Raw genomic sequence first — 16,366 nt, 5'->3', positions numbered from 1 at the left:
CCAAGGCCTCCGTGAGGGCAGCAAGTTTGCTTTCCAAATCGGCCGAGGTAGTTTGGAAGGACCTCGCCTCCTTGGAAGATTGCTTCCGGATATTATTGGCCCTGAATGCCACCTCGGCATTCAGCAGAGCGGCCTGCATTAGAAAAGTGTTAGCCAAGTTTAAGTGGCGTAAAGAAACAAGCTGAGGTCCGTTACCTCAGCACTTGCGCTGGTGGACCTCCTGATGAGCTCGGCCCAGTTCAGCCCATCCAAGAATTCCGCATCGGCCTTCGAGGCGATGTCCCGGAGAAGGGCCCCAGCAAGAGGGGATGGCCCTGCCCCCACGATGCGCAGGTCCTCCCGATACATATCGTACAGATTGGAACGGCAGCGGAGAACTTGTGAGGAAGTATCTGACCTCATCTGCCGAAGGGGCAGGACTTCAGTTTGAACAGGACCGAGCTCCCCGCTGCTTCCAGACTGCCCATGAGAACGGGGGGTCTCGGGAGCTCGGCGTTTCCGGGAGGAGCTCGGGGGAACCACTCGAGTCTCAGCAATGGAAGCAACAGTAACCTCCTCCGCGTTGACCTCAGCAACCACGGCTTTGCCTTTGTCTGCACCGGCCGAGCTGGCCTTCTGTTGCCTCCGGGCTTCAGCCTTTTTGATAAGGGCATTCATGACTCTGGCAGCCGAGACAAAAGCAGTGGCTCAGGTTAAAAAAAAAAAAAAAAAAAAATATGTGGTGTGTGAGGGGATCAGCAGGGGTCCGGCTAAAATTCCATACCCTCGTTGCCTTGGGATGTGACCTTGGCCGAACTGAGCCCATAATAACTCAAGAGGTCCTCGGCTAAGAGAGTGGGTGTATGGAAACGCCGACCCCTGATCGCCCCGAATGGTCCCAGAAAGGTGCTGCTCTTGCGAAAGCCCGAGAGGGGGCACGGGAGCTCAGGAAGAGAAACCCTCCACTGAGAACAGATGTCCCACTGATCGGAGGGATGAACAAAGAAAAAATGGTTTTTCCAGTGTTTGTTAGAGCTCGGGGCCCCCTCAAAAAACTGACAGTTAGGCCGAGCTGAGAAGTAGAAGGGACCTTCCTCTGACCTTTTAGGGAGGTAGAAATGGGAGAAGGAAATAGGGTCGACTTCATAGCCTAAGGCTTTGAAAAGAACTACATAATTGCACAAGGTACGGAAAGCATTGGGAGTGAATTGGCCGAGGTGAATTTGGTAAAACTGGCTGAGCTCCTGAAAGAAAGAAGGAAGTGGAAATCGGAGGCCAGCCTCTAGTTGGTCCTGATAGAAGGTATAGTAGCCAGGAGGGGGATTGTTGGCTCGCTCCTCAGAGTGAGGAAATATGAAATCGTAATCGGCAGGGGCGCACGAGATAGCTCGGATGCGGAGCTCATCCGAGGTATCCAGCCACGAAGGGTGGAGCTCGAACCAGGGGTCGGACGTCCTGATTGGCTCCTCGGGGTAACTGAGACTGAGCTGATTCAGGGCTGCCCCATCATCATCAGGAACGAGGCGGGAGCTCACCCCCTCAGTCTCAGGACACTCACCTGACCCCGAAACGACTTCCATGAGGGGGTCGTACTGATCCACCTCACAGAATATCCCCTCGGAGGTCGACAAGGAAGAGGGGCGGGGGGAAACCATGAAAGCAGTACCTACGGAAGGTCGGGGAATAAGGCAGAGTGTTGGAAAATGAGAAAACGCGTGGAGGGTCGGAGCCGAGGTGAAGGAATCAAAGCGTAAGAGACTGAGTGGGGTTTGAGAGGGTATTTATAGAGGGACCTTGAGGAGATCGGACCGTTGATTTCGGGTGACGTGGGTGGCTAGGATGTTCTCGAAGATCGTGCAACTAGTCTTTGGCTTGACAGGTGGCAGTGGCGGTTCATATTCAGGTCGGGAACCTACAAAATTGAAAGTGGAGCGCCTCAGCTTTTCACAAGCTCAGCAGATGTCATAAATGGGTAATTCAGTGTAGCTCGGGACCGCTGGTCTCAGCTCCGCCCTCATAAGAATATTTCAGATCAGCACAGCGAACAGCCTTTTATGGCATGACGGTGTAATTAAGGGAATTCATCTGATAGCCCAGGGCAGTCGAAGAAGCCCAAGACTCAGCTCGACTAGAGGGTTTGCCTATCACATCAGGACATACCGACATGATGTCACGAAAGGCCAGCATAGCCAAAACAGCTTCTAAGCTCAGTCCAGCCGAAGACCACCAAGATCAGGCAACGGTGAGCCTCGGGTTTGTAACGTCAGCTCACCCGGCCGCTCAGCCATCTTAAGCTCAGCACGATTCAATAACCTTGACTTCGAAATAATCATGGGCAACCGGGAGCTCGCTCCACTACGAGCTTCTGGTTTTCAACGTCAGCTCGACTCGAGGGGGGGACTCGTGATACCCCCGGATGGAGGATGGGCTCGGCCCGCTCCCGATAGCCCATCTCGAGGGAGGCCCAGCACTCAAAGGAGCACTTGAAGTCATCAGCGGGAGGTCATCCGGGAGGTCATCCCAGCCGACCTCCCAAAACAGCAGGACCGTCGATCAGAGAGGGCGGCTGAGGTCCCTTGCCGACCTCCCCGCATGAAGCCGAGCTGACCTCCTACATAGAGATATCGGGACGATTGGAGATGCATTACCCGAGCTCCCTAGCCGACCTCCTATACCGAGCCGACCTCCAACCAAGCCGACCTCCCAGAAGGTGATAGAAGGACAATTGGAGACTCTCCGGCCGAGCTCCCAGGAGGTCCCAGCATCAGGCGGACTCATATCCACAAGAGTTCTTATTCAAACAATAAGCGCGTAGCCCACCCAGATCAAAGCCCAGAAAGGCAAAGCCCATCGGAGATCTAAGCAAATCTATCACGATATCTTATCAAATCTTCCGAAGATTCTGAGGATCCAATCCTACCAAAACTAGGACTCTATTGTTTCCCTATAAATATCAGGTTCCTTTCATTATTTTATTCATTCATACTTTTTCACATTCTCTTTGCACACACAGTTTTCTCTCTCAGTTTTCTGACTTGAGCGTCGGAGGGGCTACGCCGGAACAACCTTCCGGCCCCCTTCTAACACTCTTGTTTGTGTTTCTGGATTTCGAGGTGTCTGATCCGAGCTCCCAAGGTGAAGATCCGACCTCCCAGACAGCGTTCAAACGTGTGGTCCGAGCTCTCCAAGCAGGGATCTGACCTCCCAGCTAGCATCACCGATTTCAGCGATATCAATATATATATATATATAGATATATATACCGTTTCATTACCATTTGGCATTTGCCAACACTTTTCCAAATGGTAATGAAATGACATGTAATAGCTATATATCTCCATATTTCCTTTTCAATTTCGTGGCCTAGGCTTACAAAAGGCTGTACTCTTTATTCTTAAACTATGTTCGACTAAAACAAACAAAACAAAACACATAATTATACTTTAATAATGTTAAAAGCTACTTTGTTAAAAAATGGGTTTTCTTAATTTGCGTCATAATTAAAAATGAACGAAGGTTTGCTATATATTTCCTATGCCATAGTAAATTGAAGCATGTACATTGATTTTTATTCGTGTTCATACTTCATAGTTAATTCAACTTGAAAATATATGATATTTGTATATTTGAGAAAATATTTTTAAAAAAAATTCAAATATTGCATCCATGCATGCGTCTATGATCGACTTAAGAGTAATATTTATGTTATCATTTCATCTCACAAAATCCCAAATTTGAAAATCTCAAGTTTCACACTCAACTATACCAAACCCCTTCTCCAATCTAGAAAAAAACAATAAGGATTTGCAGTAATCATGTTTAATTTAATAGTGTCATGGTAGATGTGTGTAAAAATGTCCACACGAGAGCTTCTGCAAACCAGACACCCCAACTTCAATTAATTAAATGACATAAACATCTCTCAAAGGGATGGAGAGACGTGTTCAAACTGCATGTAAAAGCAAAATTAAAATCTCTCGCACGTCAAACTCATCTCAATATTATTGTAATTGTAATAAAAAAAAAAAAACATATGCAAGCCAAAGAATAAACTTCATATGCATCACCAGATCTGCTCCTATCTTCACCTTATCAAAAAAAAAAAAGATCATAAATATACAATTAATACCAAAGTACTCTCACCTTTAATTTAGATATATTATAAGTTGAATTATATACATATATAAATATGGTCGAGAATTGAAGTACATACCTTATAAATTTTCCTGCAGTTGCCACATGGATCATCTGATGACCATCTCATGTGAGTGTGAGAAATCGGAGGCGGCTTAAGTCGAGGGGAGATGATGCTTAACGAAGAAAAACATCGAATCGAACTGCATTAGGCATCATCTCTCCTGCGACCAAAGTCCCCTGCAAACACTTTCCTTCATCTTCTTTATAAATCATGTAAATGACAAAAAATATAATGGGGTGGTATTTATGTTTTTTTTGGGTGTTAGCTTAAGCAGGTCGCAGTTGAGGAAGGTGGTAGCTTCGTTTAATTAATTAATTATTTGGAACTAATCAAATGTGGTCCTTAATAATTTGTACAGCTGGATGTTAACTGGAATTCTTTCAATTGAAATTTATTTAGTATACGTCACGGTATTTGACGTCAGGTTTTGGGATTTCATTCGTCACGCTTTCTTATATTTCTGGTTTAATTTCACACGAATTAATGACTTTCGAGTAAAAAAATTATAAATAGGTTCTGGAGATATACAGTCACTTTTCAATGCATGTATGCAAACCGCCTCGATTACTATTACTATTACTATTATTATAAATGAAAATAGCATGCATATATATATATATAAGAGCATCTCCAAAGCCACACCAAATACCATTTTGATGCAGATTTATTACTCCAATAGCCAATAGGGGCTGCGCTATTTCACCGAAATAGCGCAGCCCCCTTCCTCTGCGCCAAATTTGGCGCAAGGTCTTATTTTTTTTATTATTTAATTTTTTAAATTTTTTTATTTGTATTTAATAAAATATAATAATTAATATATGTAAAATAAAAAAAATGTTTCGAGAATATTTTTTTAGTGCAAGATTTGAAGTAAATGGGTTGGAGATGAATGTTGTATTTGGTGTAAAAATCGCACTATTTTAATGTAAAATTTGCACCAAAATAGATTTTGTGGTAGGAGATGACATAAATAAACACTGAAATTAGGGTGAGTCTATGCTCCTCCTGGAGCTTTACTCTCCCATTTCATAAAGTGACATATGTCTTTTTTTGAAAAAAAAACATCATAATAAACTTTAAAAATTACAAGAAATTTACGTTTACTAGAAAAAAAAATTCTAACTCATCATTAATTTTATGAGTTATAGCCATCCAAAAAATGGCATAGTTTCTTTCAAATTTTATAATTTGTTTATTAAAATTCAGAATTTTAAAATAAGATATTTTAAAATTAATAGTGATAATATATTTGTATTCATTAATACTAAACAAAAATGCAAATTTATTTAATTTCAATTCTATTTAATTTTTTTGAGCGAAAATTTATGTAAAGTTTTGTGTTTATATATGTTTTACTTTCATTTTTAAAACAACATTTAATTTATTTAAAACATTCTTATTTGGAAAAAAAAACCTCCATCCAAAAAAAAACTATCACTCCTAAAATATTCTTATTATTTTTAAACTTATCATCTTATTTTAAAGGAGTAAAAATTAATATTAATTTCTAAAATTATTTAAAATTTAGTTTTTGGTCATATAAGTTGCTTGCCATTTTGATCTTTTAACTAGTTGAATTCTATTTTCTTTCATTTATCTTCATTTTTTTTGTAATTTAGTTATTTTTTTCATGATAGTATTGATATGACGTCACTCATTGCTGACATTTGTGTCATGTGTTGGTGACATGTTTAACATTATGCCAATATTATCACGGAAAATGTGCTAAAATTGTAAAACAAATTACTAAAATTGCATAACAAGCAAATATGGTGGACTCAAGCTAAAAATATAATTACTTAATGAACTAAATTCGCAAAGAAACCAAGATACCGGACGAATATTGCAATTTTATATTTAGTTGTACAATCATAAGTTCAGTTCCTAGCAGCTTCACGCCTTTGAAATATATTTTTTAGCGAGTAAAAAACTCTCTTATTTTTTTTGCTTTCAAACACTCTCTTATTTTGATTAACTATTTTCTGGATTATTCTCATTTTGATTGCACTAAACAGGATCACCTTTTTTAAATATGTTATTTATTTATTAAAGAACAGATAGAGGGTTATTTTTTATATTTTATTTTAAAATAATTAACAATACAATTCTGATATAACGATTGGGCCAATATAAAATGGGCCTTGCCTTTGCTGGAATCGATTAAGACCAATTACCATCCTAATTATTGTTAGTTTTAGCGAACAGTTTCCCAGTGAACCCGTTTACTGTGCAGCAATAGATTCATTAATCGGTCTTCGTGACGCAGTGCAGTCCACTTCGTTGAATTCCGTCATTCGACAGAAAATTCCATCAAGATTTCATTGCACACCGCGGAGAAAAGGGGCAGATTTGGATAGATGGTGATGGGCCTGAGGATTTTTCTATTAATTTCTCTGTGTTTTTTTGTTCATTCGTCTCATGGGTATGTTCTTTTTTTCTCGGGAAAAAGTATGTTTTGATTCCAAAAGAGATTTTTTGTCTCATGGGTCTCTTTGTAGAATTTAAATCGTGGCTGTTGGTTTTTGCCTTTTTGGTATACTTAGAACTGTTTTTGATTGGATTGCAGCAGCAAAGAGTCGGTGTTGAAATTGGTAACTGGTGCCTCATCATCCCCGTTGGATCCGACCCGGGTCACCCAAATCTCTTGGAGTCCCAGGTTTTTTCCGCTCAAAAACGTGTTTTTATATATGTTTTTTTTGTAATATATGATCATGGTTGTTTTGTTTTTCTACAGGGCTTTCGTATACCGAGGATTTTTGACCGATAAAGAGTGTGATCATCTCATTCTCCTGGTTAGCCTATTACTTCGTTTCTCGCACCTTTTATGCTTGTTGGGTACGTGGTTTGATGTGATTTATGGAAATTGTAAGAATTTGTGAGATGATGATGCACATGTATTGAAGAACGTGGAATGTGCTCGTACTATTGTTGTTTATTCCTTGCGTGTTTTCCCTCTATTATACTTGTGGAGTTGATCATTTTCCACAGATTTATATCTGTGTTTCTTGGAGGAGTACGAAAGAAATAAAGACGTGATTTGCTCCGGCTTTTAAATGCTTTCGATCCGAGAATTTTAAGAATAGTTTGTGGCTTCTTTTTGTCGAATTTATTGTGAAATGGTGTTTGGAAAATGAAAAATTCATGACTTTGTAATAAAAGTGTTTTAAATAGTTTATAAAATTTCTGTGAACAGGCTAAAGATAAGCTAGAGAAGTCTATGGTAGCCGACAATGATTCTGGCAAGAGTATAGAGAGTGAAGTCCGGACGAGTTCTGGCATGTTTCTTGACAAAGGACAGGTAGTGAAATCTTGATTCACTTAACCTGATTCAAACAATTTTATATTGCATTGTTTCAAATTTTGAATCTCTTGACCTTCAGTAGTTTTAATGTATCTTTTGATTAGAGTTAGATCAGCGAGGAACATAGTTTTAGCATATGGAGTCTTGATTTTCTAAAACAACGAAGCATGCTAAAATGTTGACATTAAGATTTGAGCTAAATAAAGATATTAATTATCTTCAGTGTTTAGCATGGTCATTTTATTCATTTTTCTACTTTCAAGGATGAAATAGTCGCCGGTGTTGAGACAAAACTTGCCGCATGGACTTTTCTCCCTCCAGGTACTCTGAAACAACCATGTTGAGGACCAGTTGTGTCATTATTCCAATCAATTCTTCTTACTGTTTGTATACATGTGTGATGTAGAGAATGGGGAGTCCATCCAGATATTGCATTATGAGCACGGCCAAAAGTATGAGCCACATTTTGATTATTTTCACGACAAGGCCAATCAAGAATTGGGCGGTCACCGAGTGGCAACTGTACTCATGTACTTGTCGAATGTGGAGAAGGGTGGGGAAACGGTTTTTCCTAATTCAGAGGTAAGTAATGCCATGCGTATTTACATGTGTACCTATACACTTAACATAGAAAAGCTCTTTTCTTTGATAACATTATGTTGATTATGCAGGCAAAAGATAAACAAATAAAGGGTGATGATTGGTCTGACTGCGCTAAAGAAGGTTATGCAGGTATGAACAACTTCACAACGTACCATGCAAAATTGATCATCGGTGCCACGCCCTAGGTCAACATCTCCATGCAAACACGACTCCACATAGTGGCCTGCTTCTGATTCGTGTTCTATTAACAAAAATAATTAACCCAGTGTGTTGAAGTAAGTCTTATGACCTTCATGGAAACTTTCTAATTGACGTGAGACAAGTATATTAGATTAAGAAGACAAGAGTTTGATGAGCGATTTTCACATTATTGGTGGAATGCATCACTACACGACATCGTTGGGGCGAATCAAACAAAGACGAAACTGGAATGGACTTAGATAACTTTGATTCCTCTCTATTTACCTGTGGAGATGGAGTGTGGTTTTTCTTTTTTGTATTTCTTTAAAATGGATTTCTTAGACCGTTTTCCTGTTGTTCTATTAACAGTGAAACCAAGAAAGGGTGATGCCCTCTTATTTTTCAGCCTTCACCCTGATGCAAATACAGATCCATCTAGCTTGCACGGTAGCTGTCCTGTCATCGAAGGTGAGAAGTGGTCAGCTACGAAGTGGATTCATGTGAGGTCTTTCGATTCACCAGCTCGTTCAACAAATGGTGGTTGTGTTGATGAGAATCCAAATTGCACGGCATGGGCTCTTCGAGGGGAGTGCGAAAAAAATCCAAACTACATGATTGGCTCTAAAGAGGGTGGGGGTTATTGCAGGAAGAGCTGCAAAGTGTGCTCATCCAAGTAACTTATCATGGCCCTTTTCATTTAAAGTTGAGAGCAAAAGTTATAGGTGACCATAGTGTATAATCGAATGATGTTGTCATAATACCAAAATGGAACATATATAAAGGAAGTTGTGTGCGGTCAAGCAATTTACCATTGCTGTCTTTATTGTGGCGTGATTTCTGGATGACAGATGAACATTAGAGTGTGCTTTTGATCGATTTGATTATCCGTTAATCGATTTTTTGGAGGTCAAATTACGAAAAAAATTATTATTTTTAATTATTGGAGTCTGTATTTAACTAAAATTGGATTAACTGGATTGATTTGTCATTGATATCAAACTAAATGACTAAATTTTTTTTTAAAAAAAAACAAACAAAAAATAGAAACAAATCCAAGTGCTTGAATCCAAACTAAATTATTCGGAATAACATAAATAAAGTATGTTTCTCACCAAATTTGAACCGTTCTATGATGAAAGCAAAATATTCGACGTGGAACTTGTTAGAGTAGAATAATGAACAAGTCAACCTGTAGATGTATGTAAAACAGTCTTTTATTCAATTAATTATAATTTTATTTGGTCCTTTGTATTTATGCATTTGCTGAGATTATTATAGTCAATGAGAAATGTGATTACGAAATTACTAGTAGTAATAAAACACATTTTAATATCTAAATTAATTCTTGGTTGACGAGCTCTCAAATAAAAAGTATATAGGTGTTTGAGCTAAAATAATTAAATTATAAAGCTCAATTAAATTATAAAAACCCAATTTAATTCTGAAGCCCAATTAAATAATACAAGCTCGTAGTTGATCAATTCTTATCAATTCAAACTGACTGCAAGGCGGTGAAAAGGGGAGGAGATCGTGAGAGGAAAGAGATGGAGATCGTGGGATGAAAATAAAAAACGTGAATCATGGGGGAGTGAGAGAACCGCATGGCTGCTGGAAAGAAAAGGAGATCGGCAAACACAATTGAAGAGACACACACAACTCTACAGACAAATCTGCAAAAGCTCTCTGCTAAAATTCCAATATTCAAGCAATATTTTTTCAAGCTTTCCAGCATATTTCTAGCAATTTACGTCTTCTCGTTTTAGATTTCATCAACTCTATTTGTTATATTTTTATGTGTCACGCCCCGAGACCGGGGTTAGTCGACATCGGCGTTGTTTAACAATCACACAATCGAAACAACAAGCCTTTCGTAGCACAGTATAAACCGAAACCAGTTTATATATCATAATTTCCACGAAATAACATTGTCTTTACAATAACGAAATCCAACGAAATAGTAAATAATGCGGAAACGTCTTACAATTCTTTAAATCAGAAATTCGAAATAAAGCCTATTACTAATCTGGCAAATCACCCACCCCAAAATTGATCCGTCTCTTCGTCCTCAACCTGCTCTTCGGACTTATCTGGGAGGGGAGAGTAAGGGGGATGAGTATTTTGGGAATACTCAGCAAGTGGGGGAATATCGAGCACAATAAAACAACATGCATAAATTTCGAAACACATGACTTGCATACGTACTTCATAAACATGCATAACATTTACCAGCCACTGTGATTTATCTAACTTTCTATGGTTTACTGACGTCAGTCCCTAATTTTTACTCCTCTAAGGGGGCGAGGCTGTATAGCGGTTATATCCTCCACCCCGTAAGGGTACGTCATGGTTGGGATTCCCACCCATATACAGTCGACTCCTCACAGTGCTTAAAAACGAATGACAACAACACAAGAAGGAGTAGGAAAAGAACATGTACTCGACCGTATTTTCAAAAACAAACGAAGAATGCATAATCGGAATTAATTCTTTAAAACAGCCCACTTACAGTAGTTATTGATGCTAAAAACGTGGTGCACAACTTCGAGGATTGGGCCGCTTTTCGTTCCTCGTCCGGGCAGCGCTTCGGTTCGAATTCTAAGCTAACTTCGGGACGATTTTCGGGCAGAGTTTCGACTAGTATGGCTGCTGAAACTTTCGAAATTCAGCAAGGGAATTTTCGAGATTTTGGGGGTGTGAAGAATGATTGGGTGATGGGGTATTTATAGGTGAGGGTGGTGGATCTAAACATGGTACTCAAATCATACCAAAAATTCATGTCATATCTCACAAATTTGACTCTAAATCCTTGCCCAATTTCGAAAATTGAGTTACCTAGGTTGTGAGGTTTTTATTCCTTAATCCATTGCTCTTAATTTGGTTTAAAATATGGTTGCTAGATGGGAAGGATTTTGAGCAACATTTGATGATTTGCTTCCAATTAATCATGTATCTACCCATCACAATAATTAGTCATAATATCTTGTAGGATTTTCGAACATTGCTTGTAATATAATGTCTCAATCCTCTAGATTTTGTAGGTATCCTTGACTTTATAAAAGATTTTTCAGAAATTAAATTTCCCAAGGTGCATATAAAATATAAAATTAAATCCTAAAATTTTCTTACAACTTATTAATTACATATTTACAAAAATTACGGTTCTCACATCCCTCCCTCCTTATGAGAAGTTTCGTCCTCGAAACTTGAGTTGGCTTGGTCTCCAAATAGGTAGGAATATTCTTTCCTCATCTTTTCTTTACCATCTACCATGACATTGTTTCTTGCTAACCAATCCATCCCTAAGATTACGTCGAAATCGGCCATGATCAGCTATATCAAGTCGGCGCTAAAAGTCTGATCACTAATACTGATTTTACAATCTCTGTAAATCTCGTTAGTTTCAATAGCTCTACAAGTAGATGTGGCTATTCGGAAGGGTTCAGTTAGTTTAACGGGCTTACGCTTTAGCTTCTTAGCCAATCTCTTAGACATAAAGGAATGTGTGACATCACCGTCAAATAACACATAAGCAGACACTTGCTGAATAAATATGGTACCTGACACAAACTCGCTTGCATCATCTGCCTCCTCCTGCGTCATGGCAAACACCCTGGCATTTGGTTTGTTCTCCCGTGGTTTGTTGGCATTCGCCCCTGAGCTTGACCTGTTTCCTTTACCTGGTCCAGTTGTTTTGTTGGTGGCGGTTGGACATTCTGCAATTCTGTGCCCCGATTTTCCACATCCAAAGCATACATCGTTGGCCCTTCGGCATTCCCCGGAGTGCTTGAAGCCGCAAGTTGGGCATGGCTTGAGCCCTTGATGGATATTGGTGGAGAATTGCCCTGAGGGAGGTCCACCCGACTGATTGGGCCTCTTGAACATTGGTCTGTCTTGCGGAGGTTGGCTGACAGGGGGTCGCTTGTTCCTGTTTTCCCCTTCTCTTCGACGAATATCAGCTTCGGCTCGAATAGCCGCACCCATTAGGTCTGAAAAGTTGGCAGGTTGGTAGACTGCTAGAGCAGATTGGATCCTGCTATTCAACCCCTTCTTGAAACGATGCAATTTCAGAACTTCGTCCGCCATGATTGCTGGAGCATAAGATCCTAAGGCGTTGAACTGGGAGGTGTATTCTACAACTGACATATCCGGAGTTTGAGTGAAGTTTTCAAATTCACTCAGCTTCTGCAGTCTGACCTCGGCTGGATAATACTGTTTCAGAAAAGCTTCTCGAAATCGCTGCCAAGTGATTGGTCCTACAGCTGTCATGGCTGGCGAGATTGCTTCCTACCATTTTCCTGCTTTATCTTCTAGGAACGGCATCGTCACGTCCACTTTCAGTGCCTCGGGAACTTCCAATAGGCGATGTTGAGTCTCTACACTTTTCAGCCAACTCTGGCTAACTTCAGGGTCAGCGACTCCACTGAAGGTCGGACACCTATTCTTGCGGAGTGACTCATAGTGGAACTTGATTCCATTTGGTGGTGGAGGTGGTGGTGGCTGATTGACGTTCTGGTTCCCCAACCCTTGCAGTGTTGTCGCCACAATGGTTGCTATGGCCATAAGATCAGCTCGACTTAAGTTGACGGCAGGCGGGGGTCCATTCCCTTGCTCGTTCTCCTGTCCGCCTTCACGGTTGGAATTAGCATAACGCGGGTTGCGGTTCTGTCTTGGGGGTCTGCCGGCCATTTCCTACAGATTGCAAGTTCTAAGAATTTGTTGTACGAGTAATGTTCATACAATAGATTGTGCTGAAATAACTGGAAATCAATAAGCCAAATAAAACAATTTTTTTTATTGATTTCTAAAAGAAAGAACATGACCAATCTAAAGGAAACAAAAGTCGTACTGAATAAAATAGCAACAACGGAAAAGGTAAAATTAAAAGGAAAATGTTCAAAATATCATAAATATGACGGAATAAAATATCATGATAGAGTAAGGTGCTGAAAATTAAAAGTTTTCGAAAATTTCCAAAATGAAAAGTTTTGAGATAGGCATATGGATTCGAGGAGTATATCGAGAGGATTTCAGATCAGTTGACGGAACCGAATTCGGAGTTTCCTACGAAAAAATCGATGGCGGGTTGACTCGTTGACTCGGCCGAGTTGACTCTCCGGGTTGACTCGCCGGAGTATGATCGGATCAAAGACGTGTGTCGGCGAATGGGTCAGCATCATGGAACCGGCGGTGGCACGGCCAGAATCGGTCGGAAAACAACCTAATGTGGCCGGAACTCGCGAGAAATCGGTTGACTCACTTGAAATTGGGTGTTCCCGATTGGTTGATCCGAACGCAAAATTGATTAATGGAAAACATTACCCATGGCTATTATATTGTTTGGGTAAATTTAATTGAAAATCGGAGTAGGATTGCTAAGGTAATTGGACAAAACGAATTTCGGCATTTAGGGTTCATAGCAAATTTCGTAGATCTGAAATTCCGGTTTCACACGAACACGAAACATAAAATCAATTGAGGGCTTTTGTTCGTCTCGTCAAGGCGGTTCTGGAACTGGTCGCCGAACGAAACAATAGTACCGGAGACGGCCGTGATCGGCGACGAAAGCGGCGGCGTGCGCGGGTGCTGTTCGCCGGAAAATACCCGTTGCATCGGAACGCGAAATCTGAAATTGTTTGAGGGCTTTAGTTCGTCTCTTCAAGACGATTCTGGAATTTGTCTCCGATCATAGAACGGGTACTGGAAGCGGCCGGAATCGGCGGAGAAGCGGCGCGCACGCTAAGGGCCTGTTTGGCCAGAATTCCGAAAAAGTTCCGATTTTTTTTTTTTGAAACTCGATTTTTTTTTTCCACTCGGATTATGAACTTGGGGGCTCTGATACCACTTAAATGTCACGCCCCGAGACCGGGGTTAGTCGACATCGACGTTGTTTAACAATCACACAATCGAAACAACAAGCCTTTCGTAGCACAGTATAAACCGAAACCAGTTTATATATCATAATTTCCACGAAATAACATTGTCTTTACAATAACGAAATCCAACGAAATAGTAAATAATGCGGAAACGTCTTACAATTCTTTAAATAAGAAATTCGAAATAAAGCCTATTACTAATCTGGCAAATCACCAACCCCAAAATTGATCCGTCTCTTCGTCCTCAACCTGCTCTTCGGACTTATCTGGGAGGGGAGAGTAAGGGGGATGAGTATTTTGGGAATACTCAGCAAGTAGGGGAATATTGAGCACAATAAAACAACATGCATAAATTTCGAAACACATGACTTGCATACGTACTTCATAAACATGCATAACATTTACCAGCCACTGTGATTTATCTAACTTTCTATGGTTTACTGACGTCAGTCCCTAATTTTTACTCCTCTAAGGGGACGAGGCCGTATAGCGGTTATATCCCCCACCGCGTAAGGGTACGTCATGGTTGGGATTCCCACCCATATACAGTCGACTCCTCACAGTGCTTAAAAACGAATGACAACAACACAAGAAGGAGTAGGAAAAGAACATGTACTCGACCGTATTTTCAAAAACAAACGAAGAATGCATAATCGGAATTAATTCTTTAAAACAGCCCACTTACAGTAGTTATTGATGCTAAAAACGTGGTGCACAACTTCGAGGATTGGGCCGCTTTTCGTTCCTCGTCCGGGCAGCGCTTCGGTTCGAATTCTAAGCTAACTTCGGGACGATTTTCGGGCAGAGTTTCGACTAGTATGGCTGCTGAAACTTTCGAAATTCAGCAAGGGAATTTTCGAGATTTTGGGGGTGTGAAGAATGATTGGGTGATGGGGTATTTATAGGTGAGGGTGGTGGATCTAAACATGGTACTCAAATCATACCAAAAATTCATGTCATATCTCACAAATTTGACTCTAAATCCTTGCCCAATTTCGAAAATTGAGTTACCTAGGTTGTGAGGTTTTTATTCCTTAATCCATTGCTCTTAATTTGGTTTAAAATATGGTTGCTAGATGGGAAGGATTTTGAGCAACATTTGATGATTTGCTTCCAATTAATCATGTATCTACCCATCACAATAATTAGTCATAATATCTTGTAGGATTTTCGAACATTGCTTGTAATATAATGCCTCAATCCTCTAGATTTTGTAGGTATCCTTCACTTTATAAAAGATTTTTCAGAAATTAAATTTCCCAAGGTGCATATAAAATATAAAATTAAATCCTAAAATTTTCTTACAACTTATTAATTACATATTTACAAAAATTACGGTTATCACATTATGTATTGTAAATTCCTACGGTTTATTGAAAATATAAACAATGTCAGGGGTTTATTCCTCAAATTCCAATAGTTTTCTTCATTTTGACGTTATAGTTGTTTTAGGAGATTAGAACCGACGGTCAAATTTAAAATTCACTTTCGTTTGTTTTTAGAAGTTAGATTTTTATCATTTTCACACAAATCGATGCATTTTCGCACCTGACATGTCCACAACACCAAATATCGTGTAAACAATAGGATATGCTCGTTCGAGACAAATATTCATATTGTCTCGTCGTTTCATTAGCACAGATGTAGGGTGTGGAGAGAAATTCATTGTGATATACATACCTTGTGAAAAATACTATTCTTGTTCGTACAAATCCAATAGGTGTATGATGGTGTCATATTTCACAAGGTAGCTAGATTCAATCGGTCGGTGGACTTGATTTTGGCGGAGTGTGACCGTGACAATGTGTACTCTTGGGATCTGAGTGAGACAAAACAAGAGTTGTGATATTCTCTATCTGTGAATAATATGATTGTATATAAATCATAGGCCAATGATTGGGATTATTTCATCCTACCCCTGCAGGCAGCGATTCCTTTGCATGTCCAAAGCGAATCCCGGAGCTGAATCCCAACTGATCAAGACAGTGTTTGCAATTATTTCTACTTATTTTGAATTTTTTTTTTAGATTATGCAAAAATGGGTGATAAGTAAAAATAGTGTGTATGAAAATAAAAATCTAACGTTAATACAAACTAAAATTGAATATTTGGGAAAAAAAATGCTTACAATGTTATGTTAATAAAATGAACAGTATCCTTGACTTATAACATTTTAATTATCTAAATTTTGATAATTACACTGTCAAAGACATATTTATATAATTACTATTA

The 16,366-nt window shown here is 39.6% G+C and overlaps 1 protein-coding gene and 1 long non-coding RNA gene across 3 annotated transcripts; one reads left to right on the top strand and one right to left on the bottom strand.

The window, feature by feature from the left end:
* Window positions 1-3,782: 3,782 nt before the first annotated feature.
* LOC140833117 (uncharacterized) lies at window positions 3,783-4,440 on the bottom strand. The gene is made up of 2 exons (XR_012118301.1): window positions 4,193-4,440; window positions 3,783-4,067 (listed from the first exon to the last, which is right to left on the bottom strand). It is a non-coding gene; the product is annotated as an uncharacterized lncRNA (long non-coding RNA).
* Window positions 4,441-6,376: 1,936 nt separating this feature from the next.
* On the top strand, window positions 6,377-9,065 carry LOC140833014 (probable prolyl 4-hydroxylase 7). 2 transcript variants are annotated; one of them, XM_073197481.1, is made up of 8 exons: window positions 6,377-6,599; window positions 6,747-6,833; window positions 6,912-6,969; window positions 7,371-7,475; window positions 7,742-7,799; window positions 7,885-8,060; window positions 8,150-8,210; window positions 8,631-9,065. In XM_073197481.1, the coding sequence occupies exons 1-8, from the start codon at window positions 6,535-6,537 to the stop codon at window positions 8,936-8,938; spliced, it is 918 nt and encodes a 305-aa protein (XP_073053582.1). In that variant the 5' UTR covers window positions 6,377-6,534; the 3' UTR covers window positions 8,939-9,065. The 2 variants fall into 2 exon arrangements, with proteins under 2 accessions (XP_073053582.1, XP_073053515.1); XM_073197414.1 differs by having other exon boundaries at window positions 6,744-6,833.
* The last annotated feature ends 7,301 nt before the right edge of the window (window positions 9,066-16,366 follow it).

The sequence above is a fragment of the Primulina eburnea genome, chromosome 1, assembly GCF_022965805.1.
Source record: "Primulina eburnea isolate SZY01 chromosome 1, ASM2296580v1, whole genome shotgun sequence".
Taxonomy (NCBI): Eukaryota; Viridiplantae; Streptophyta; class Magnoliopsida; order Lamiales; family Gesneriaceae; genus Primulina; species Primulina eburnea.
Note: the sequence above shows the minus strand (reverse complement) of the source record. Positions and strands in the feature narration are given on the sequence as shown.

Coding starts and splice junctions, on each gene's coding strand:
- LOC140833014 (XM_073197414.1), top strand. CDS start 6,535: ATGGTGATGGGCCTGAGGATTTTTCTATTAATTTCTCTGTGTTTTTTT. Junction 6,600..6,743: donor TTTGTTCATTCGTCTCATGG/GTATGTTCTTTT, acceptor ATTGGATTGCAG/CAGCAAAGAGTCGGTGTTGA. Junction 8,061..8,149: donor CGGTTTTTCCTAATTCAGAG/GTAAGTAATGCC, acceptor TTGATTATGCAG/GCAAAAGATAAACAAATAAA.